Genomic DNA, 26,421 nt, shown 5'->3' with positions numbered 1-26,421 from the left:
TATGTCAGGATCTCCAGTTCTTTGGAATTCGTTATAAAGCATTTCAGCTTCTCGATTCCAACAAGGGATGTATTCTTTCCTATAGCCATGTGGGATGGTACATTTTGCTGCTGCAGTAAGGACACCCACAAACCGTGTATGGTTCTCTGCAGAGGGTGGGACCCATCGCAGGTGTGAGTCCACTTCCTTGGCACAAGTTGTCCAGTCTGCTTTTCTGAAGTTCCATCTTGGTTTCTGTGTGGATCTAATTAGGGGGAGTTGCACTCCAAGGCTCAGTAATATTGGGAGGTGTTATGTGCGGGGGACACCAGGTAATACCCTTTTAATATGTAGTGGATTCATCATTTGATTAGTTTTTATGAGGCATAGATCTGGGTTAGTTTCACTTTGCCATTGTTTGTTGAGTACTCCCAGTTTGTATGGTGGGAATTAAAATCGCCGACATAGACTCCAGGATGCCCAATAGTTGGTAGGGGAGGGTTGGGCCATGTAACACAAGGAGGTTTGTAGACTGTAGTTATTTTTATTCCATAGACTTCGATTACCATGGATTCCACACCTTCCCGCACCGCGCAGTCAAGCACTTTGTAGTTTTGGATGTCATTCCGTACATATGTCATTGATTAGGGGGAGATGGAAGATTTCCTACAATGTTGTAGCCATACATTCTCGCTCTAATTGTGAGCCGAGGTTCATCTGCGGTATGTATCTCTTGCAGTGCTATAATGTCTATGTGGTTATCTTTAGCTGTCCTACTCAATTGTTCGCATTTGTCTCGGCTTAAGCCTCCAACATTTAGTCGTAAGATACGGACACAAGTTCTGATATCTCTTGTCAGGTGGTTCTGATAAGAACCATTACCTTTTTGCTTTTTCATTTTCCTCTTTAGATTTTCTTGACCGTGAGAGAAATTCATTCTAGTTCGGCCGCCTAGTGTGTAGACTGTTTGCCGTTCCGTCGCCACGGACCGTTCGGGGGTACACCGTCTTGGAGGTCGTCTACACTTCGTATCCTGGCGAATGTGAAGAATGATTGCCATAACATTTAACACACACAGGAGGGGGAACACAGGAACTCTCTTCGTGGAGTGGACGTCCACAGTCACCACAGAGAGGGGCCTGCGAACAGTGGGAAGACGTGTCCAAAATGCAAGAACGTAAAACATCTCATAGGTGGTGGGATGTACGGCTTCATGTCACATCGACAAACCATGATCTTTACCTTCTCAGGGAGGGTATCCCCTTCAAAGTCCAGGATAAAGGCACCAGTATCAATGCGATTGCCCTTTGGGCGCTTCTGAACACGCTGAACAAAGTGAACACCCCGCCGTCCTAGGTTGTCCGTAAGTTCATCAGTTTGAAGGATGAGGTCCCTGTCAAAAATTACACCTTGAACCATATTCAAAGACTGGTGGGAGGTAATGGACACAGGAATTGTGCCAAGATGGTCACAGGCATGAAGGACCGCGGACTGGGTAGCTGAAGCAGTTTTGATCAACAACGAACTCGACCGCATCTTGCTCAGAGTGTCCACTTCGCGAAACTTGCCTTCAGTGTGTTCCACAAAAAATAAAGGTTTGGTATTGGTGAAAGTATCCCCATCAGCCCTGGTACAATCCAGATAGCGAGGGAAAGGTTTCACCCCTAGTCGACGAGCCTGACCCTCCTCCCAGGGCATAGCCATGGAAGGGAAGGCCGATTTCCATTCAAAGAGACGGCCATAGAAGAATGGCCAGAGTTCTGAACCCGTATGCGTTTCATTTGCATAGCGTCCGCCCTGATACCACCCACTCTGATCAGGGGCACTCCCCATGGGCGCCACCCAGTCACAGCAAGGGCCGCCTGCCCCGGCGGCCATTGCCAGGCGTTCCGATGCTCCAGGATGACAAGCAACCACTCATAAGCTTACATGGGGAGGTCACAGTTCAGGCATCAGAATTGTGTTCCCTGTAATTTCAGGGGGCTCAACCAAAAGGGTACATAGCGACCCCACCACACGGGCTGGCTACCGTGCTGGCTATGTACCCTAGAATCAGACAACGAAAAGATGGAATGAACTAGGAGGGCACACGCCAGACACACTAGGTAAGGTGCTACTGTCCAAATGGCTCACACGACGGAATAGAAATTTAGTAATGGAGGTCAAACCCCAGAGGGGGACCAGAGAATGCCAAAAGGATGAGGTAATTACTCAACAAAACCAAATCGCAAAGCCAACATAACCAGGAGGATAGCGGGGCCAACATAAACAAGGACACCAAGAGAGGGAGAGAAGAGGGCGGAGAGGAAGGAGAAAGGACAGGAAAGGAGGGGAAGGGAAAGGAAATGGAAATGCAGCCCGGGAAAGAAGGAAGGCTGCAAAATCTCGGGGCCCCGAGCTCGCCATGCGCGTATTCACGAAAGGACCCTGAGCCCCCTGGCGGGAGGTGTCACCGAAATTATGGATCGTTTTCCGCTAAAATGCACTCTGGCTTTACCGAATTTATGAAGTATTCTTCCCTGAGTTTCTTGGTTATGATCGTATTGTTGGCTTTCCTGACTGGCTAAAGGTGTACACATTTCGAAAAGACATCTATCGCAACCAAAATTTGAGTAAAACTTCCTTTTGATTTGGTTGGTGGTCCATAGAGATCGAGAGCTGAAATTTCACCAGGGTTTTGAGGAATAATGCTACGCATGAGGTCTTTGTGCTGAATCGAAGACACTTTAGTTGTTTGACAGAGATCACAAGATTTTAGAATTGATCGTACTTCCCGTGCCGTTTTATCGAAGATGACGTTCTCTTGTAATTTTAGTGTACATTTACGTGGTCCAGAATGACCATAGCTCACGTGCCCATATCTTACTAATTCGTCCACAACATGTATGGGTACATTTAGCCTCCAATGATCAGAATTCAAGTTGCTTCATCGGTAAAGCATGCCATCTTGTTTTAAATAATATGACATATCGTGTCACTACCCTCGGAATTCGGATCATCATATTTTTCTGTAACGATCCTCAATATTTCGTTAGCGGCCTGTTCCTGTTTGATGTTCCGCAGTATCTTGCTAATATGACGCTCGCCTTCGACACCTCGCTTAAAATGAATCCTTATATCTTTCTGGCGTGGATGCCTAACATTAACTGAATCTTGTTCTTCTGATAGCCTTGACAGCGCATCCGGCACGACTTTCTGCTTTCCTGGTACATACTGAATCTCAGAACTATTTCTGAAGCACGAACGAGCACCGGGTTAGTCCGTCGTGCATCAATTTGCAACTCATTAAGAATGATAATGCTTTGTGATCTGTCACTACGACCGTATGCCTTACAAATAAATAAAAACGAAACGTTTCGAAACTCCAAACGATGGCAAGTGCTTCTCTTTCCGTGACAGTATATTTTCGCTCCCAGCTCGTGAGTGCGCGACTCGCAAGTGCAATAGTATGATTTTCAGTGACTCCATTAACTTCAATTAATTGATATAATTTTGCACCAAGAGCATAATCACTTGAATCAGTCACAAGATAAAAACTTTTTACTTAAATCAGGGTGGCGAAGGAGAGATGCTTCACAGAGTTCATGAGACCATTTCCATATAGCATCCTTTTTCAGGAATTCCATTAATACAGGAGAAGATAAGCAGCATCCAGAAAGAAAACGACGATAAAAATTACAAAAGCCAAAAAAAACGACTAAGTTGCTTACGGCACTTCGGTGACGGAAAATTTTTTGCTGTGTCCATACTTGTTGGACCCGGTTCAATCAAGTAATATGCCCAAGGAATTTAATTTGCCACTTGGCGAATTCCGATTTTTCCAGGTTAACAGTCACTCCAGAGCTCTCCTAAATGCTTCAAGTACCAGATGAATAATTTCCAAATGTGCTTCCCATGAAGCTGTGCTAATCAAAATATCTTCCACATAAAGCGTTACATGTCTCAACAAATCTTCGCCTAAAACTTTATCCAGTGCTCTCATAAAAGCCGCCGAAGAAATCGACAGACCAAAAGGCATTCTCTGAAACTGGTAACTTCTCCCATTATAAAGAAATGCTGTATACTTTCTATTCTCTTCTAGCAGGAATTGCTAGTAACTACTAGTAAAATCAAGGCTACTTAGATATTTGACTCCTTTGAATCTTTGTTACAAAAACTCCAGATTTTCTGGCTGATCACGCTGCGGCAAAACTACACTATTCATTGTATGGGCGTCAAGAACAATGCGAATTTTGCCATCCTTCTTTGCCGTGGCTTGTATTGGGTTTGAATATTCGCTGTCTGAGCGCTCAGTTGTTTGATTATTCATCCTCTGTATTTCCTAGTTAACAGCTTCCCTGTTTGCTAATGGTATCGCGTTTGACATACTACGGAATGGCTCATGATCTTTTACTTTAATTTTACAGACACATCCTTTAATTAATTCCGGTATCCTTGAAAATATGTCGACGTATCATCTCAGCACTTACCTCAATTCTTTTCGTTCTGTGTGAGGCAAGTCCATTAACGCTCGAACCTTGATTTGAATACAGTTTAGAGTACCCTCCTCGTTCCTCTCTCGCAACTTAGCGTAGTTCTCTGAATTGTTTAAAGTTACAGTTTCATCTTCTCCTCTATAACGCATCATCCTTAACTTAACGCCCACAGCGCCCTTATCATCATCATCATCATCATCATCCACAATAAATCCCTTAAATGCAATTCTCCTTTCTTTATTATCGTTCCTCGTCCGCAGACAATTCTCCTCAAATTTAATACTGCATCTCATTTCTGACAACCAGTCAACTCGGAGAACTACTCCAACATTGAGAGAACCAAAGATTAACACACTCTGCTCATATTCGTTCCTTTGGGTACGAAATCTTAGTAATGCTTGTCCTGTAACTGGTTTGCTTCTGTTTCCAATTGCACTGACAATACGTACGCCGTTGACAGGAAATTTGGGATTGGCTACAAGATTAATTACGCAAATAGATTTTCAGAAATAGCACTTGCCTCACTAGACGAATCAATTAATGTATCCATAACATTACCACATACTTCTACAAACGGCTTAAGAATTTCTGTATTGGTTTCTTCACCTTCTCGGCACAAATCTTCTTTGAAGTCATTTACACGTTCACAATTTATGACATTTATCATAATATCCGACCCTTGTTCCTCTGACAGTTTCGGAGCGGGTCGTCTCCTAATCTTTGCTTAGTTTAACTGATCAGAATCTCGCTGATTGCAATCGCGGCTTCCTCCACGTTCTGGTGATCGATACTGTCCTCTGTCTCTGTCATTGTGCGGCCGGTTCGGCGGATGATTTGACCTGAATCCGCCTTGTACATTGCATCCGTTTCTTCTGTGTCTATCATAGTCTCGGGGATCACATACTTTCGGTCGTCCGTAACTTGGAATTCTTTCCCGCGATGGGCCGTTATGACGATTCGGGTAATTACTGTTACTGTTTCGCTCACGTTGTTCCCGTTCGGCATTGAGCACTTCCATTCGGTCAATTAGCAAACACACTTGCTCCATTGTTAACTGTGGTGTGAGTGCTAACTTCTGACGCCCTAAAAATGGTAATTTCTGGATTCGTTGTTTGTTACCTTTTGTCGTATCTCATCTACCTCATCACTTAGTACATCACATCGAGTTTGTACACAGTTAACAATCTTAATGATCGACTCTGTTGGCTTTACAAGAACTTTTAATTTTGACGATTTCGTCATTTTGAGCCTTAATTTTGACATTAACTTTGCTAACAGAATCATCGGTTTGCTTACACCGTCCATTAATTTGTATTTTTGACATTCTTTCCGGAGCTCGTCATGCTTTTTGTTCAATGAGCTGGTGAGTTCCGTTCGCAAATTACTAATCGCATTAGTTAGCGTCTGGTAATCATTTTTTATTTCCTGATGGAACTTTTTTGTTTCCTCATAAGATTTTGTTTCCTCACGCACCTTTTTATTTTCCTCGTGAAAAGCTCTTGTTTCTACACGCGTCTGTCTAATTTCCTCATGAACACTTTTGATTGCTTCTAACAATTGAGACATACAGCACTTACTGGCAGTAGCAGTTCGTATTTGTTGAGTAAGCATCGGCGTTGAACTTGTTTTAGGTAAATCAAAACTAACAATACCAGTGTCCTCTGTCGAATTAACTGTAGTATTTTCCATCACATTAATTTGTTCTCAGTCAACGACGTTATCAAATCGTCCTCCCCCTATTTAGTAAAACTGTCGTTTTGTTCTGAATTACCCATATTAACACTGTTCACAACAAGCACTCTTCGTTACAACTTATGCCTGCTCTTAATTGTAAAGTTCTTTCGAGACCTAAAAGTCAGTAACACTATTGATTGTTCCTAATCCTGTTCTTTCCTACACAACGTTGAATTCAATTAATTTCGATGCACTGCTGTGCTGAAATGCTGCTAACTAATCGTTTACTGTGTTGTCTTCTCCGCCGTCCCCGAAGATTGCTGTGGAATCTAAGTCTGACACACGCGTCGCCATACGTAAACTCCCCCCAGTTTCGCATGAACTTTATTATTCGCATACGCTGAAGATGAAATTATATTTAATTAATTTAGCATAATCAGTAACAGCCCATTTGCTTCAAACTCATTGTCGTGCCGTTCTGTTGTTGTGAAATCTAAGGAAAACTACTAAATGATAACATGTCCTTTCTCAAATACTGGATTATATTAATTAAAACACCCATTTGTAAACCATCATTTATAAACACTCAACAGAAATCAAATACTGTGTGCCATTATACCTATATTCTGCCAGTAATCTCCGGCCTCGCTGCCGTTCAACCGTCTCTAGCCTCTGGTGCACCCGACTTCCAATAACGGACTCCCGCTCACCCACTCGCAAACTGTTGACTGCAATGCAGTTAAGTTTATGATCGTTACCTAGAGCGTATGATCGATACTATGTAAGGGAACAGCTATGTAATAGTACTGTACCCTTACAACTAGAGCGCACGCGGCCATAAAACACTTCTTGAGCCCACACGCGGGCTACACACGTAACCCAACAAGAATTTTTTTTTTTTTTTTTTACAAATTACGACATAATTGAAAGAAAACACCTTGCATAAATACCAGATATCTTTATTTTAATCACCTTTACAAATAAAATTCAACTTTTCACCTGTCGTAAGCAAAGAAATAAAAAAAACTCTTCAAAAATCTATGTTCGAGCACCAGTTTTGATATGTTCACATAATTTTTATTTCAAAAATAATACTTATTAGTTTCCTGATTTCTGATCTTCTAATGGAACCAATAAACAATTTTTCACGACCATCGTCATTCAGCTGGCATACATTCAGGGCACAAGAGAGCCTTGATGGTCGCTGCAAATGGGTATCTTATATCTGCTGCACTGTTTACGCGTGCTGCATTCGCGAGCTCTGCTACAAAAAGAACAACGGCCAAGTACTCCGTGAGTATGTGTAACAGGGTGCATGGGTTGTTCTGGAAGTCCAAGAAATAGTGTGCCTTTCAGTTTGATAGATCTGGGTGTATTTCTGCGATATTGGATGGTCAATAGAATGTCTTGTTAGTGCGAATCGAACTTGTAGATAGTGACGGTGGACAACTTTCGTTTCGGAGTTGTTCATCTGATATGTCACAAGACCATTTATGCCAGCCATATTGACAGAGTGGCAAAACAATGTGAGATGCTCAACAACTGTATTTAGTAACGTCGTATTGTCTACAAATTTTATCAAAAATATCAACGCCAGTCTTTGGTTATAAAATGTGATGATCTTTGGTTTTCTAGTATCACCGCATCACCACTGCCAGCATCGATTTTGTAATCATTGTGAAGTGTAAATAACAAAAAAACTACTTTCTTTCGCTTCGGCACATAACTGACTAGCGTGCAATCTGGTTGAAACCAGAAAATGGATTAATTTATTTCTCGATTTTGTGTTGTTTTTAACAATTCAGATATATTTGGTTTATTCTTTCTTAGTGTTCCTATGGCCGTAATCTTGTGAGTCAACAGTTCTTTGCATGTAGGCACACTAGTAAACCAGTTGTCCTTAGTTATATTGTATCCTAGACCATATGATGGACTCAAATTTCGATGGACGATACCAGGCACTTTATGTGATTCTCTAAATGGTCCCTCTGGTTGCATGCCTACGTACATCTGAAAATTATAGGCATGTTTATTCTACACGTCCACCACCATAATGATTTTTCTGCCGAGCTTAGCTGGTTTACACAGGGCGGAGCACTGTATCCAAATGGTAGCAGTGCCGATTTCCGTGCTCGCTCGTAACATCTTCACTTCATCACTAAATTATTTCGTAAAAAGTAGTGTGCACAACAACGAAACTTGTATTCGTCTGGATGAACTCTTAAATGAGCAAAACGCACTTGGGTGAAACTTACTTAGTTTGACCCTATCGCAAAATCTATTTCGCTTACCGCTCTACAGCGAGAGGGTAGCGCACTTCTCAACTTCAGGAGCGCCTTTGACTCTTCTCTATTGAGTATCTTAGATAACTTAGGTGCTTCATTTCTTCTAAACATACCAGTCCGGCTCTGGTCACGAACATGGCGCATAATAGGATTCCGGAATCGCTAACGCACAAAGTCGTGTATCACGACTGAAGGGGGATCCTACATAATGGGAGTATTGCTATAGTGCAACATATCTAGAATGCAGGCCTATGGTGGGCCTTTACATACTAGGGTCATAAATGTAAAATACAAGTGCATATTGTACAAAACAAATGGCATAAATTATAAAAATAGATGCATGGTATAACATATAGAGTATAGGAAGGGCTTTGCTACGCAGCAAAATGACTGTGAAATGCTTAAACGTAACGCAAAATCATAAGGGGAGAAAAAATACAAGTTATTGGGTGTCAGTTATTAATCGGCTAGCAGCTAGCAACTGGCAACGCATAGTGGGTCGGACATTGCTCAACACCTCTAATCATACAAAATGCGCATAATACTGAGCCTTCTCGTATATATCTGGGTGGGGAAGAAGAGGTTACGCACCGTTTACTGGTGGGGTGTAATTGTTTTAGTGTTCTGGTGGTGTATCATGTCGTAGTGACGGGACGGACTTACCTGTAATTATTTTTTTTCTTGTCGGCTGTGGCCAAGGCTCGAAGCTTGGTTCTCTTGGGTCGTGTGCTCTCTCCTAATACCTGTAAAGCTATCAGGAGTATACGGGGGACAATTCGATAGTCGATTTTGATAAGTCTTACAGTCCAAGAGCCAGGTACAAGTTCGAGGAATTCTTGAATACACACAATTCTTTCATGCACTGCAGAACGAATATTTATTAAATTTACCCAGTAATGATGAAACTATAAAGAATTTAAATTTTGTGTTTTTGGGCGATTAAGCTTTTTCATTGGAAGAGAACTTCTTAAAACCTTATTCTCAAAGAGAATTAGATCACGACAGAAGAATTTTTAACTACAGATTATCACGTCCTCGCAATGTTCTAGAAAATGTTTTTGGTATAATATCATGATTTAGAATTCTCCATACATCAATCAACATGAAGATCGAAAAGATAAATTAAGTTATTTTGGCCATATGTGCATTACACAATTTTTTACGTAGACGAAGTAAAGGATACATTCCAGTTGCAGCATTGGACGCGGAAGATTTAGTAGACTGTACATTACATGAGGGTGATTGGCGAAAGGGAGCAGTGGAATTACCTGGTTTACAGTCTGCAGTGTCAAGAAATCCATCTATACAAGCAAAAGACAATCGAGAAGCATATAAGAAATGTTTTGTATCAGAAGGAAGTGTGCCCTGACAGGAAGACATGTTACGCGCTGGAAGAGCGGAACATGTTTCATTCCATGGGAACTGTATAGTAAAAGATAATGATGTTCTAACATTTTTCTGGAAGTTCTATTGCTATAAAATACACTCAAGTAACTGTATTCTTGACAGTATAAATACACAACCGTTAACTCATTTTTTCAAGTTGTCTTTCATTGTGTTGACTTCCATCATCGATCGTAACCTCGTTGGCCCCATCACTGCCTTCATTGTCAGTTCCATTGTCATCTTCAGTCAGAGATACCGCTCTGCACACCCACAGAAATATCCACGTTCGGACAACTCGCACTTGGCAGCTTTTGATCTACAGTAAATAAAAGCAAGTCGTAGTACCACAAAGTTGGTACATAGATGTCATCGAGAGAACTGCCACTACGCTTACTGTCACAAACTTTCTTCAGCTCCTTTCTACATGAGCCCTCTAAAGCTTGGAATTTTTCTTGCATCAAAGCCACGGTTAGCTTAAGGAAAAACTGGCTTGCAAAACACAACCAATTTATCATAAGCTTCGTTCTTTAAATTCTTATTTATGTAATCTTTTGATCTCACTTTCCACAGGCACTGTTGCTCTTTGTAGATGTTTCGCGTCGAGTACTGTCGGTTACCAAAAACAAGCGGGAGAGTGCACAATAATTCACGTCGCTGTAGGCAACTCAGGGGAGCACAAGCAGCACACGTGAGAACGCCACACGCCAGGCGTCTAAGTGTGAATGCGCTGGCGGGCAAGAGCGGGGCGTATCTAAGGCTATGTACACATGATAGCGTTGCATTGCGCGTTGCAACGCACTTCAGAGAAAGTGGCGTGTACATACGTACGGCGTTGACGCCGCGCTGAACTCCAGTTTAGCCGTGGAAGTTGAAGAGGCAGCATGTCTTTGGATTATGCACCGCAGGCTTAAAGAACGGAGACGAAGGCAAAGACAGTACTGGGTATATACGATTTTACGTGACAAATTAACTCACGGATCTTTTGTAACTCTGGCCCATGTTTTCTTAGATTTGGGTACAAAGTTTTTTAATTACTTAAGAATGTCGATTGCGTCCTTTGACGAGTTATTGAACATAGTTCATGATGACCTGGCACCTAGTGGGGACTACGTTAGGGATAGTATTTCACCAGAAGAGAAACTCGTAATCACATTGAGGTAAGTTTATTTATAAACTGATATTACATTTACGGTGTAAATTATTGTATATAAAATAACAAATTGACAAGACATCAATTTAAAATTTTTGTTCTTTCTTTAAGTAAAGAAAATCCTTCAGTTTTAGTACAAATCCAATATTTCAGAACTTTGTAGAGAAGTGCAACTATCTGCTGGTGAGGCGGTCTCTTGTGGTCGTCGTGGGGTCTGAGTTGCATGTGTTGGAAAAGCTCCTGAGTGTACGTGGCCATATTGTATATTCGGCAATGGTTGATGTTCAGACCCTGCTTGTGAGGTGACCGGTACTTGTGGAGACTGAGAAGCTTGGGCTGGAAAAGCACCTGGGTATACTTGGCCATGTTGCATACTGGAGAATGGTTGGTAGTGCACAGGTCCACGTGTCTCATTAATCGCAGTTGCGTTGTAGAAATCTAGAGCTCTTTGTATTGTTTCAAGTAACTGAATTTTCGATCTAATTTTACCTTGTTCAGGCGCTTTCTTCAGTTCCTTGTACAGAGAGAGACAAAAGAGTTTGTGCTCATCTTCGTTATTTTTTTCATTTCTCTTTGTTCTCTTAGCAAAATAATTTTGTTTAAAATGTCCGAAAAATGTTTATAAACTGGATTTAACTTAATTTTTTCTTACTTACTGGGTTTTCGGTACTTTGTTCAGGCCTGTTCAAATCGTCAGTAGCTGCTTCCTCCTCCTCCAAGATGACTGTGTCCTGGCCGTGGTCGTCAAGATTACTGGTAGTCTCCTTATTACTTACTATATTTTCTAAAAATTGGAGCCGTGAGAAATATATATATAAAGAGTAGAGCTGCTTGCTCCAGATCCCGATATCTTGGTCTTCTTTCTTTTTAATTCTATGGCAAAATTGTCACGCAGAGTCTTCCATCTCTTTTGCAAAGTTGTTCCTAAAAAAATATTGTAAACTTTGTAGTCAATTAACACAGTAAAAAATTAACATGTTTTTTCCAGGTATCTGGCAACAGGATGTTCTTTTGCTGAACTTCATTACAATTACAGAGTAGGAAATCAACCATAGGGAACATAATCCGTCAAGTTTGTGCAGTAATATGGAACAAATTGAAAACAATTTGTATACCGCCCATGACAGAAGCAAGTGGGAACAAGTTAGTAACGACTTTCTAAAGTATGCCAACTTTCCTAACTGCCTTGGAGCACTGAACTGTAAACATGTTCGTATTGTGCAACCCAATGATTCAGGGTCCCTTTTTTACAACTACAAACATTTTCATTCACTTGTACTACTAGCTTTTTGTGATGCTAACTACCGTTTTTTGTTTGTGGATGTTGGTTCCTATAGCAAAAGTAATGATTCATCAGTTTTCGAGGAATCAATATTTTACAAAAAACTCATAGAAGGTACATTGAATATTCCACAGGCAAAACCAATTTCAAATGTGGACATTACACCATTGCCTCATGTTTTTGTGTCAGATGATGCGTTCAGTCTGTCGAAACACATCATGTGTCCATACGTTGGAAAATTATTGTCTCATATTAAAAGAGTTTTAAACTACCGATTGTCAAGATCTCGCAGGTATATTGAATGCACCTTCGGTGTTGTGGCAAACAAATGGAGAATATTTCATAGGCCTCTAAATGTCAGTTTAGAACTTGCAGAAAGTATAGTTTTGGCATGTTGTGTGTTGCATAACTATGTACAACAACGAGATCGGTACAGGTATGAAGATACATTTTATAAGGCGCCAACATGTATGCAAAAGAAGTAAGGGACAGATTTGCTCGTTACTTCATCAGTGAAGGCAAGCTACCATGGCAAGATAAAATGGTGTAAACAAGAGTGTAATTGCGAACACTTATGAGACAAGTTTATGTTAATAATACAACATTACATTGCCCATTAGAACAATACAGTGTAATTATGAACAATTAAATATTTTTCTGTCATGCATTTCTCTGTAATATTGATTAGATATTATACACTATTTGTAATAGACATCATGTTAACAACTTTCTGTAAATAAAATTAAGATAACATAAATAGATAGCTTTAGTTACCTTTGACAGATATTACATCCAAATAGGCTTCGTCAGTAGTTACATATACAAATGTTTATTTGTATGTTAATTATTCAATTTTACACATAATTATTCGCATTATGCTCTATTATAAGTAATGCTATTAAATAGTAACTGCTTTAACTTACGACAAAATTTAGAGCCACAAGGTAAAACAGTTACTTATGTGTAACTGTACTAATCTACTGTGTAGATTAGTAAGCCTGTTTATCTCTGCCTGACTACTGCATCCTACATCCATTCGAATCTGCTTACCGTTGTCTCTACAATTTTGCTTCCATTACCAAACTGCTGGTTCCTCGATGGCTCAGAATATGTACTGTCAACAACAGCACCTTTTAGACAAGTTGTGCCATAATTTCATTTTTCTCCTCAGTTTGATTCAGTACCTCTTCATTTGTTATGCAATATACATATCCAATACTCACCATTCTTCTTTAGCACCACATTGCGAAAGCATTCATTGTCTTCTTGAAGGAACTGTTTATTTTACACATTTCAATTACATACAAGTCTACACTCCACACTTTAACTTCACAAAAATTTCCCAACATTTAAATTTATAATTGGGGTCACAAAATCCTCTTTTTCAAATATGCGTCTCTTGCTATTATCAGTCTACATTTTTTTATCTTGCCTACTTTTGTCTTCTCAACTACTGCTTCCCTTTAAAGTCCTTGAAGTTACAACTGTAGTACAGTTTCTGTACAAGCTGTAAAGAATTTTGTGTCTGTGTTTCATCACTGATACCTCCCGAGCTTCTAAGAGTGTATTTCAGTCAAGATCTCTTAATCGACAAGTACCATTAACGTAGGTTTGTCTTTCTTCTGTCTGTCTACTAAGATAGGTTTTAGGATCAATATTACGTCTAGTGATCATACATTTCACAGGATTCTAAGATTGTGCTCAGTTTAGTTTGTATAATCTCCTCGTTCCCATACACACATTCCCTCCGCCTTCCAGCCTTCCTTCTCTGCTGTTTTCTGGTTTGCCAGCTGAGCTGTTGATATTCGTGCAGTTGCTTTTCTTTGCTCCAAAGATTTTTTTTTAATTTGATTGTGCTACATGCAGCATCTGTCTTTTCCAAGTGCAACTGCAAAGCTTTTGTTGATTTACGATTTTGCACTTTGTGTCAGTGTAATTTTTTAGACATCTGTTTTTCCTATTGCCCACTTGATTTACTCCTTTTTTATATTTGCTTCTGTTGTCAATTCAATATAGCGTGTGTTATGCAAGGCTTTCTACTGCACCTATTCCTTCCTCTATTTCAATCAATCGTTGGCTAATGTTCTCTTTAAGAGTGTCGACAAGCTATGGTCTTAACTTATTCATCTCTTAATTCGCTACATTTAGCTGTCTCTTTCGTTGCAGTCTGCAATAATTACCTTCAGTGTGCGTCTCCACCTGTAAATGTCTTAGAATTTAAAATCTTGTTTCGAAAAGTCTACTGCGTTCACGTATTTATTTCATGATTCTTGAACAAAGATTTAGAAATGATTAAATGACACTCTGCTCGAAATTTTATCTGGCGGCTCACCCTTTCATTTCTTCCCCCTAGCCCATCTTCTCCTACTATTTCACCTTCCCGTCCCTGCTATCGAATTCCAGTCTTTCATTGTATTTCAAATTGTTGTCTACTGTAACAATCTGAATAATTTTCTTTATTTTATCGTACACCTTTCCAAACTGTTCACCGTCTGTAGTGTCGGTAGACATGAAAACTTGTCTATGGCGGGTGGGTGTCCGTTTTATGTCTACATTTGCTATGGTAATGCTAAAGGCAGTTTAGGATGGAGTTGACTATTGTTTCACTAACAAATACTTAAAGACTGGTTGAAATATGTGACCTTAATAGAGCAAATACTGAGGATCAACTTACAGACACAGGCGCGGCTCGTAGTTTCTATACTGGGGAAGGCTGCGGCATTTATCGATCGGAGTCATCATAGACCTTGGGTTACACTACAGATTAGTCTCACATAAACAACTAAGAATTCAGGGGGAGGGGGTGGGCAGGTCACTCTCTGCCCATAATTTTACGTACTGTATCTTCTATAATCAAGTATTAAATATCATTAGAAGCTAACTTCGAGTTAAAATCTTTGGTTAGTGTTTTTATACGTCATCATTACATTTTCTGACACTTTGCAACAAATCATATGAAAAGACGCGTTTCGGAGAGATCTTTAATGCGATGAATGTTAACTTTGCGGCTGCTTAATATTTTTGGTGTTTTCAGTTCTAAACTTAAGGCGTTTATTGTGGTTTACCTCCAAAGCTCGACGTTTACGAGTTCGCATGACGATACTGTGATGTTTTGGTGACGTCACAGGTCTTGTGCTGTGATTGGGTGGCATGAGCAATCCGTGCAACTGCCATATTAATTCACATGTTTGAGAAGCTGGGCGCTGATGACCACGCTGTTTAGCGCCCGAAAACCTCAAACCACAAACCACACACGTTTGAGAAGCGAACAGTTCGTATTTATTGTGTATTATGAAAATATGCATTTATGTGAAACAGCGCACTAAAGATCTCTCCAAAATACGTCATGTTTAGTACGATTTGTTGTGCTAAAGTACACAAAATGTGACACTGTATCGCAACACACTGTACCGGTAGCAAAAGTGATTCGTTTCAGAAAATGTCATCTCGTTTATGACTGGCTAAACATGACACTACCCTTTTTTACTCACTTCACTTAATAGGCTAAGTAGGACTTAATATAAAGAAATTACCTCTTATCGATTATAAACGCACTTTTGCTTACCTCAATTAATTTGTTTATAGACGAAGTCCCCCTCTGCGCAGAAAAATGGTCTATGACCATTTCATTGAAATTTGGCCGATTCAGTAATTCTTTTTCTAGAGAACACATTGCAAGCGCACAAAGTCTGTCCTCATTCATAGTGTTGCGCATGATGTTTTCACTCTTAACGTAGAGAAGCAGCGTTCTGCCTCTCCGGTCGTCATGGGGAAGGTTACTATTATTTGCAGAAGTTTTACACTTTCAGGAAAATCTTTAGCCAGATTGTTATCGTGAAGAAAGTTCAACAAGGTCAAAGCACCTGACGCCTTCATAAAATCTTTTCGGCTGAAACAACACGTTCAGCTCATGACGTAGATCTGAAGACTGTAAATTGAACAAATTAACAGCTATTTTAAGCTCTTTTCCGGAAAAACAGTTTGATGTTTTGCAAACAACGATGGATCTAACAGCTGTGCAATCGATAAGTGATCATTGAAACTGAATCGTTCTCTGATCTGAGTTGTGATGAGGTTGCAAACGTTTCGTGCACACACTATTGTTGATTCCGTGAAACGTCCCCGTTTTGCAGTTGGTTCTACCTGTTCCCAGTGATCGTCAGTTTCAAGTGAGGCCCTAATTTGCTGGACAGAATCTGCAAAGTGCGATACATATTCAACAGCTTCCACTGCATCAATATTCCTCTGCTGCAGCTGATTAAAGAGAATGTCACAATGAGGCATGGCTGTATTTTAAAAAATTAACCAGAAGAGGAAATCTTCGTCTTGCAGGAAACCCTTCAGTCCCGTGGCCTTGTTTATTGTCTTGTAATCACTGGCATCATCATCAATAATTCTTTCTAGGCACTCAACAATTTCCTTTTGGTATTTGTACACAGTGGTTACGCTCCGTGATTTAAAATTCCATCTGATGGACTGAGGACAGGTAGGAATACGCTTCTTCACTACTTCGTCAAGAATGGCTGTACGGCTAGAAGACCGGGAAAAAAGGTGGAAATTCCTTCCAAGTTGCTAAAGAAGATCCGCGCTTGTTTATTGCCCGTCACACAACGTTCAACAATTAAATTTAACTGATGGGCGTAACAGTGAATAAAGTGAGCATTCCTGTACATTTCTCTAATTCTAGTTTGAACTCCACTTTTATGGCCACTCACAACGAGAGCACCGTCGCAATACTGAGCTATCAGTTTTTCAGGTGTTTCATGTACATTCATTTTCTCTAGCTCGCAGAGAACAGCTGCAGTTACGTTGTCTGCACTGTGATTTTTTGGGCGTACAAAGGAAACAAATCTTTCATTTATTTGTCCCAGTAGCTCATAGCGAATTATTAGGACCAATTGTGACAAATTTGCACAGTCAGTAGTTTCATCAACTTCTATTGTGAGAAAGTTTGCCTTCGACAGTTCACTACTGATGAGATTGAGGCATACCTCATAAATTGATTCCTGGAGTTCATTGTGAATTGTCTTCGATAGGCCTACGAAGACACGGTTTTCTGATTTCTCAATGTGCTGCGTCAAGGCGCAGTCCAGTTCTGCCATAAGACTGACTAATCCTCGAAAAATTCCTGGGTTTTTGGAATTTTCTTTTTCGTCGTGGCCCCTTGAGGCACAGTCTATCAGTTTACCCAGAATATACCGATTTTTTGATACATTTTCATTATATATCTTTATATTACGGCGGTAAGCACTTTCTAATTGGCACATAATGTGCACTTTCCCTAGCATTGAAACCTCAATGAAACCATTTAAATGTTTTTCGCTGGCATTATGTCTTTCCACCTTTGCGTGAAAATTCTTTAAGTCAGTGATACCAGTTTCAGCCTAGGCACTATCAGTGCTATTTGTAAGAAGACAGGTGAAACAGAAAAATGCATTTTTCACTTCACAACCACACAACCACTCAGCTGCATCGTACATTGCTCTTTTAAAACTGCGTTTGTATCCTTGCCTAGATTTGCACTGTTTCTGTTCTTGATTGATCGTTAGATCGGGTCTGGGTGCACCAAGTTCTTTCACTTTCATCCTATGGCCGTGTTCCAAGTTTTTACCTATTAAATTGCACACTGAATTCATATTGCGCTGGTTTCACACTCACGGTATGTCGCAGATATTCACAAGCAAGTAAAACTCACTAAAATCTTGCAAAATATACTCTGAAAAAGAAACTTGCTAATATCACACGGTATCAACAAAAGCAGTCAGCATCAGCAAGCAAGCAAGGAAAGTAAAGTAACGGGACAAATTTCGCGCGCTTTGTCCTCTAATCACTTATGAAACTATCGCTAGATGGAAGTACTGTTATGTTACAGTAGTCTAGTGCACTCTGGCGGCATATTTGCAAACTTATTCTAAATGTGGATAAAATAGCCAATGGCGGAAACAAAACAACTATGTAAAACATTATCAAAACAATAATACTAAACGTCGATTAATGACGCATCGAAGCGTAGTAGAGATGTGCAGAGACAGATTGGATGGCGAAGTTTCGGCCACTCTACATTCCTTTATTACATAGATAGTGGAACGTGAAAAACGCTTGGTGTTTGGTATGACACCCTTAGGCTGCAAGCTCTGAGCCTTCGGGTCACCCATAAAGAGCAGTGCTATGTAGAAGCCACGCCCCCAAACCGCTACTACATGCAGCTTACGGACGTTCCAAGCCGCAGCCTAAACACTACTAACCGTTCGGAAAGCAACTATCGATACAAACAGTTCCAAAAACGTTGACCGTCGTTATTTTAATGGGAAATATGCGAAATTCGCCCTGATAATTTAAATTATGGAATACGATCTTGCGAAATTTACTTTAACATATATTTTGGGACGGCTCCGCTTCAGAGCCTTTAATTACGAGCCGCGCCTGTACAGACATATTCAGCCACAAATAACTGCCTACTATATTAAATGAAATTTGCTATCATTGTAAACTGAATGTAGGTATTGGAATGTTAAAAAATGTTATGAGAATCACGAGAATTGGTTATTTCGGACTGATCACTTTTCTAAATTTCGACAGCATGCTGCAAGCATTCAATGAGCGCTTGTCTAAAAACTCAACCACAGAAGATGCAGAATACCATTACTGCATGAATGTTGCTGATGCCTTACGCCGGCTAGACCCACGGTCCCGCGCAAAGGCAAAAATCGAAATTGACATGCTGCTATATGATTTAGAATTCCCAAGTGAATCTAATGAGACAACGTAAAACCATTGGAAGGCCTATAATATGTTATTTCAGTGAAAGAAAAAATAAGTTATTTCTTTCTTTTTCTTTAAGTGTCATATGCTATGTTTTTATTTCATTTAAAGTGTTAACAATCAGTACAAGCCTTGCAACAATGTTTTTGTCACCAATACTACAGTATGCACAATAATGTGTGCCTTCTCGTTGTTGGAGTGCAGCGATATATTTCCTTTTCTTACCCAAGATTGCACCCCAGACTGTTATCTCGGAACCATCAGTTGGTTTCTGGGACAAAAATAAACGATGTAGATACGCAGAAATAGCAATAACTCAGTTGTCAAAAAGGAACCAGAACTCCGCAGTTGCGTAAATATGCCATGAAATTACAAATTACTATAGGCAGCAGAAATGTTACTACACAGTCGTAATTATTCGTCATAATCACCACGATACTCTACTTAGGACTACTGAGCTTTAACCGAAAGAAGTTTACTACTATGTCACAGAATATGGATGCTAAATAATTACTAGTTTCACTAATTTCATTTTGTTTATTTTTAACTGTTCCACTCCTCTACAGCCACGTGTAACAACACCTGCTTGCCAGCTGGTCTTCCCAGCATCACTGTTAAAGTAGTCTTTGTAGGCAGTTCCTACAGCGTCTGATACTCAGGTGTAATTTCCTTTCCCAAAAGATCGAACATCTCTAATTGCACCCTCTTGCGATACACCTTTACGCCAGGTGCCATGTATAATTTCTTGAACGCCATTTTCACTATCTAAAAGTCCTGGTGAACAGTACAGTCCGCTGGATGTACGTTCCAGTTGGTCGCAGTCTTTCAAGTAATTGTGAAGGGCCACAGTTCCCATAATAATTAGTTTCACTGTTTCTACATCAGCCGTTATAGCACGGCGGTATATTCGCCATTTCGTTGTCAAAATGCCGAATGTATTTTCAATTAACCTGCGTGCCCGGCACAGACGGTAATTAAATATTGCCTCACAAGGTGATAGTGCGCTCTTCGATCGGCCTGCATATGGTCGCATGATGTTTGGTGTCAGAGGAAAAGCTTCGTCTGCAACAAATACGAGTACATGTGGCAGGACGACGTCAGTATCAGGCAGTACAGATGGCGGAGGCAGGTTTAATGTTTGCTTCATGAGGCGATTTCCAGATTCTGTGTAACCAAAAATGCCCCCATCACTGTCTCTTCCTGCAGCTCCAATGTCCACCCATGTGAACTTACAATTGGCATCACATGCCGCCATTAACACTACACTGTGGATCCCTTTATAATTGAAGTATTCTGATCCAGAATTTGCGGGGCACTGCATTACGACATGTTTGCCGTCGATAGCCCCTACACAGTTTTTGGGCACTGCCACTTAGTCTGAAAATCGTAAGCAATGCTTAACCAATCGTCCGTTGTTGGTTTTGGAAGAAACTTAGGCTGGAGGACATTCCATAGTGTTTGGAAGGTCTTACGGATAATCCTGCATGTAGTTGATCGTCCAGCACGGTAATTCAATGCAATCATTTGCTGTGTGTCTCCATGAGCGAGATATCTGTAAGTAAATAAATTACATCTTCAGTTGACGCGAGCAAGGCTGTTCCAGATTATTATATTGCATGAGTGCACAGAAAAGTAATAGTAACCTAACGATGATTTAGATGAAACGCAGAACGTATTTGTACAATATCTTAACAGTACCAGCTAGTAATTACACAGGGTTCCATGATCGTTAAAAGCAAAATTAATTTAAGTTGCTGACATGTACTCAACACTGCTTGAGACAGTAGTATCTTATATGCTTCTGGAATTAACGCAGCGTGTATCGTTTGATTTTTAAAATTCATTGCAGGATGAATGTAGCGAGTTAAAATGGTGTACATGTCGCATAACTGATCAGAGTTGCTATTAGTTTCGGTTAGAACGTAGTAACATGAAAGAAAATTCGTCTCACAAACATATTTTAAAATGCAGTAGAGTAGTTCAGTACATTACTTAACTGAACTCTCAGACATACGCAACTGCATACAAAAATGAGCAGCAATTTCGGCTAACTATTTAAAACAGCTTCAAATATTGAAATTTCCTGTACGTGAGTGTCATGGCAAGTTGTTCCTCTAGAGTGATTGGTTTTTTAAATTTTGTCGTCTGTTTCATGATGTGCGGAGCAATCATTGACAATAACTCATCGTATCTATTAATACAAGACAAAACAGTGAAATTCATGAAAGAATATTATGTAAATAAGAAAATAACTAAAGAGCTTTAAAAACTGGTACGTCATCATGTAGCTTCGTCTTTCACATGATACAATATAATTTGTGTGTTTTAGAAATAGGAAGCATGCCTCTATAGCTGTTCTACGGACTTATCCTTCAATTTTTAAAAATATTGTTGTCACTTGCATCTTTATCATGGCATACTACAGCTTAACAGTTCAATTACGAATATCAAATGTAACATATATTTACCTCTGCGGTGTCATTCGAAAATATATACAGAACTTCTGTATGTCCTTTTCCCTCATATCCCGTACGAGGGTGTGAAACTCTTTCTTCACCTCTACTACGAAGAAGTGGGCATATCCAGTATCTGGGCCGGGACTTGTCACTGTGGTATGCTTCCAGTGCTTTGCACAGAATGTACGTAGATGCACCACACTGTGTGTTTCATTCTTCGTGTATTTTGCGTGGCAACAGCAGACGCAAGTTCAGTAACAGCTGTTGTAAATGACACACGCGAGGCACGGGCCATAGTTTTGTTGTGCACACCATACCGCATATTATGGTACTCTTGTCACATCAAACCATTCCTGACGTTTCCTTTTTGTCCCTCTTTCGAATAATTTTAAAGTTTGGTTAATCATTTGCACTGCCGTATTTGCTGCAGATTTCATCTTATCTCCGGAATGCATGGACACATTAAAAAGCACTGCAACTGCACATTCCAAGTCACCGTTACAAGCCATGTTAGCGAATGAATCTGTCTCCAAGGTGAACGTTGAAGCGCCTTTCAGTGGGCCCCCACCCTTATCTCAGTGGCTGTCTGTCATTGGTTACCGCTAGCTACTGCCGCTTCCAGGTGGGAACGGCAATTCCGCGAGCCACCGCGTTAAAGCAGAAAATCTAGGCGATTCAGTCCGGAACTACGCGGCCGCTACGGTCGCAGGTTCGAATCCTGCCTCGGGCATGGATGTGTGTGATGTCCTTAGGTTAGTTAGGTTTAACTAGTTCTAAGTCCTAGGGGGACTGATGACCTTCGAAGTTAAGTCCCGTAGTGCTCAGAGCCATTTGAACCATTTTTGAGCTTGCCGCTCGGCCTTAAGGGGGGACGTACACGAAACTGCAGTAATTTTAAAAGTATTTTATAAAACTCTAATTTTTTAAGATAATCAATCCAAATTTGGTACAGTTATTAAGAAATGTTATGCGCATATGAACCTAAATTTTCATTTTTATTGACCTTTTACATCTTTAATTATTAACAATTAATTTTTTTTCAACAATGTAATTACAAATGTTCCTTTTTTGAGAAAACTGTGAGAGCAATGTTAATGAATTTTTGTACACACTTTCATACCAAATAATTACAAAACTCTGTGGAGCAGAATTTTTATATCTTCTTTTGTTCAGTTTTTACGGGTCTCCCAATTTCCCTGAAAAATAATATATCAAATTTAAGGAATATTTTCTACCATAAATACCTTACTATTTTATTAAATGAAAATTCCTTCCACAGAATTTTTCACTATAGTACTGACTAGTCATATACCAAATTTCACTTCTCTACCTTTTGTGGTTTTTGAGAAAAAGGTACATAAAGTTATAAAAATGTAAGTTACGGGAAAACTGAATCAATGATTTGATAGTGTTTGTATTAGGTCTTACCGTCTCTGTGTGAACTAGTGCAAGCCATATGCATACTCCTCTTCATCTGCAAGCAGTCTCTTCTTTGCTTGTCTTCTTTGGTTAACCTGCTGTTCAATTTTATTGGCTGTAATATCAGCCGCAGCAACTCTTTTGTCATCGATGTCCTTCAATATTGAATAGGTGAAAGCTCCTGGATGAAATCCTAGCCTCTGTAGAGTTTTTATTCTTCCAAGATTACCATTGTTAAAAACTAAACAAGCATCATATGCAGCAATTTCAACAATAATTGTTGAAACAAATGTTGTTTTTGGGCAACGTTTCCAAATCAGTGAGTTGTAACTTTCATTAGGGTTTTGTGTCTTTCCATGCACACACTTTCGTAGGAGGTCTGGCTCTGCTAAACACCTAAATGTTGGTTTTATAGCACTTAAAACAGCCACAGGTAAACTGTGCTTGTGTGAATAGTTCATGCCATCACGCTCAGCCTGCTTGAATTTGCACCACGATATGTCACACAAATTATGTACAGGTTTGTCATCTGTGGATAGTTTATGAAAATAAATAGACCACACAGCCTTCTGCATGTTATTCAAATTTCCACTGTTGTCCCTTATTGCCTTGCCATAGTACACTTGTAAAGAATGAATTTCTTTGTCTGTGAGTCTGTTGGGACCACCTAAAAGTTTTCCATCCTCAAGTTTCCTGCCCTTCAATTCACGTTTCAATTTTAAAAGTCTGCCTCCCATTCGTTTTTGCACATGTCCAACACATTCCAACTTTTCTATAGCACAATGGGGACCATAAGGTTCACTTTCCAAAACAGTTTTGAAGGAGCTGGAGTCACCATCACCAAGGTATTTTGTGTATCTAACACCGTACTTTTCCACACTTCGATGGAACATAAGTTTCATAGCTGCAGGTTCCATTCCACCACTAGAACCAGAATAATTTCTACAGCACACTTTCTTGTGTTCAACCTGCCACTTATTTTCTTCCACTTCACCAGCTCTCTTTCCGAGTACACAGCTATAGCAATATTTGCTCATTACCTGAACGTCAAGAATTTTTCCAGTATCAACACTAATGACAGATGATACTCCATACAGTGATGTATGTCCACGCTTCATCCACGTTCCATCACATGACACACACAAATCGGTGTCTGGCGTGTTATCTGCTTCTGTCTTTAGTTCACTATTCATCTTCACAGCTTCCTTTGCAGAGGACTTCAAGTTTTCTTCCACTTCCTCTTGAAGAGCACTTAGCAGTGTTTTATTTCCAGTGGTGTACCTAGCACTTGGTTGTGGCATGTTCATGATCCCACAAAACAGTCTGGTACCTTCCCTGCCTATGCCCAAACATCTCATGCCATATATTAAACGCATATTTGCTTCATATATCCGGTTACTTGATGCCGAAGTTCTAAAAGCAGTGTCTGAATGACAGCTTTCACAAGTAAGATGCAACATACACACTATTCCAATTCTGTTTTCTTCGTCATATAATCTCAAACTTTTTGCACCACAGTCAGCACATACACAAGCAGATGATATAATATCAGATAGTATTTTCAAATCAATAAGCCTAAAACCACTAGTAGCTTGAGTGTCTGAGCCACAATCATCAAGTGATTGACAGCTGTCAATTTTCCTTCTCGAAGCACTCGCTTTCTTGGTTGAAGTATCGTTTCCATTTGTTATTATGGGGCTGGTTTTCAAGTTGTCTTTACTACATCGAGAAGCTTGACACTTTCTAACCTTTTTAAACACCTTACTAGAACGCGGCATGCTGCAAAATATAATAACAAGTCTACTTACAACTTTCGTAAAAATGTATTCCAAACAAACACTCGTAAACAAACGCTATAAATCAAAGAATATAAAACCAGCGGCAGAGATATTATTCCACAGCCTTCTTGATGTAGTACACAAACGTTCCCTGCATTGTGACTGCACAAAACTGGAAAAAAACGCAGTATAAATAGATATACGAGAGGATGAAGACCAAGATGGGGGGGCGTCGCCCTGTGCAAGCTATTACAAATTATTATTTTTTTCCCCCTTAGAAGCGGAATTGGAACGTAATATTTGGTAATTGAAATTTCAATACCATGTAGTAAATGAAGAGCCAATAAAATTTTTTTCACAAATTTGGTCATTTTCATGTACGTCCCCCCTTAACGCGTCTGCATTCGTCAACATCACTATAACTCGAGTGGCGTTCGCTGCGGCAGCTGTTATGAGAGAACGCCAATACGACGGAAGGCTGTGTGGCGAACCACGAATGCGTGCTCTTGTGTTGCGCGTCAAGCGCGAAGTGTTACTGGCAGCTTCATTGGCTACGGCATGTTGAACTTCACTTAGGTCGATAAGACGGGCCTAACGGTGAGCGATCCCACTTCTATTTTTCCACTTTTTTTCAAGTTTATTTTTCTTACTCACTCTGAAGTGAATTCTTCCTCTGAACCCACACATCCCTTCATCTACAGCAATTGTTGGGAGGGAGCATCTGATAACTGACATGGTCGAACCATTCATAAAACGTTATAATTTTGAAAAGTGGGTCATAATTCTGTTGCTCTTTAGGTTTGTAATTTTCATTATTGTTCAAGTGCAAGTTTGACAGAATTGCTTTGAATCTGTCCGTGCTCTTTATGCTAGGAGCAAAGGACGAAGAAAGCATTTAATTTGTCGACCAGTAATCATGCAATGACGACTTTTTCACAAGACACATGCGAAAAATAATAGCAAGAAAAGAATAAATGTCACTCACCATCACAGGCTGCCTCTTAGCAAACAAAGTGTTTTTCTTTAGAGAGTTATTCCTTCTCATTTTATTGATGATGCGTGCTGCATATCTATTAGTTTCAGTTTTGATTGTTTTCGTAATTTCGTCTGTCATAAAATCACTGAAACAATCGTAAGCACTTGATATTCCGTTTATTTGTGCAGTAACTCCACTATGTTCCCCAAAAAAACAGGAACATCCGGCAAAACATCGGCTTCTGTCCACACTGTACCTTCGCCTTCATTTAGAGAGCGTCGTACCTTTTTAGGTGGTGGAGGAGTTTCAAATGCGACGGCAATTTTACGGCGTTAGTTTCGCCATCTATTGCAGGTGATGGACTGGAACCGAACTCGCGGCCGCATACTATATGTACCTGGCGCGTCAACGTCCAAGGGCTTCTCCGCGGTCATTTTCGGTGCGGTTCTCTTGCTACCTGCGACGGTCGTTCACTGCAGCGCGGGAAGCCAGGATCCGTTTACCTTGAGGCTTTCTTCTTTCTTGTTGAAGTTATTCTCGTGTTTTTGTATTTCTATAGTTTCTCTGAACAAGCGGGTGTGATAGCTCTTTTCTGCAGTCAGAACTTGCGTGTCGGCGAATTTCACTACCTGCAATGTTGCTTATGTTCTGCGATCCTGGTGTTGGTTGATCGTCCAGTCATTCCAACATAAACTTGTCATTATGTGCTTGGTATGCGGTATATTCCCGACGCTGCAAGTGGGGTCCCTTTTCTCATTTGCCGTTCTGAGACACTCTTTGCTCTTTTTTGTCGGTTTGT

General features: G+C 40.1%; 1 protein-coding gene across 1 annotated transcript; it reads right to left on the bottom strand.

Moving 5' to 3' along the window:
• Positions 1-22,585: 22,585 nt before the first annotated feature.
• LOC124595518 lies at positions 22,586-24,889 on the bottom strand. The gene is made up of 2 exons (XM_047134285.1): positions 22,878-24,889; positions 22,586-22,645 (listed from the first exon to the last, which is right to left on the bottom strand). The coding sequence occupies exon 1, from the start codon at positions 24,644-24,646 to the stop codon at positions 22,892-22,894; it is 1,755 nt and encodes a 584-aa protein (XP_046990241.1). The 5' UTR covers positions 24,647-24,889; the 3' UTR covers positions 22,586-22,645; positions 22,878-22,891.
• Positions 24,890-26,421: the final 1,532 nt, after the last annotated feature.

Source organism: Schistocerca americana, chromosome 2 (assembly GCF_021461395.2).
Source record: "Schistocerca americana isolate TAMUIC-IGC-003095 chromosome 2, iqSchAmer2.1, whole genome shotgun sequence".
NCBI lineage: Eukaryota > Metazoa > Arthropoda > Insecta > Orthoptera > Acrididae > Schistocerca > Schistocerca americana.
Note: the sequence above shows the minus strand (reverse complement) of the source record. Positions and strands in the feature narration are given on the sequence as shown.

Bases quoted from the DNA above. Each gene is read 5' to 3' on its own strand.
- LOC124595518 (XM_047134285.1), bottom strand. From the start codon at position 24,646: ATGCCGCGTTCTAGTAAGGTGTTTAAAAAGGTTAGAAAGTGTCAAGCT.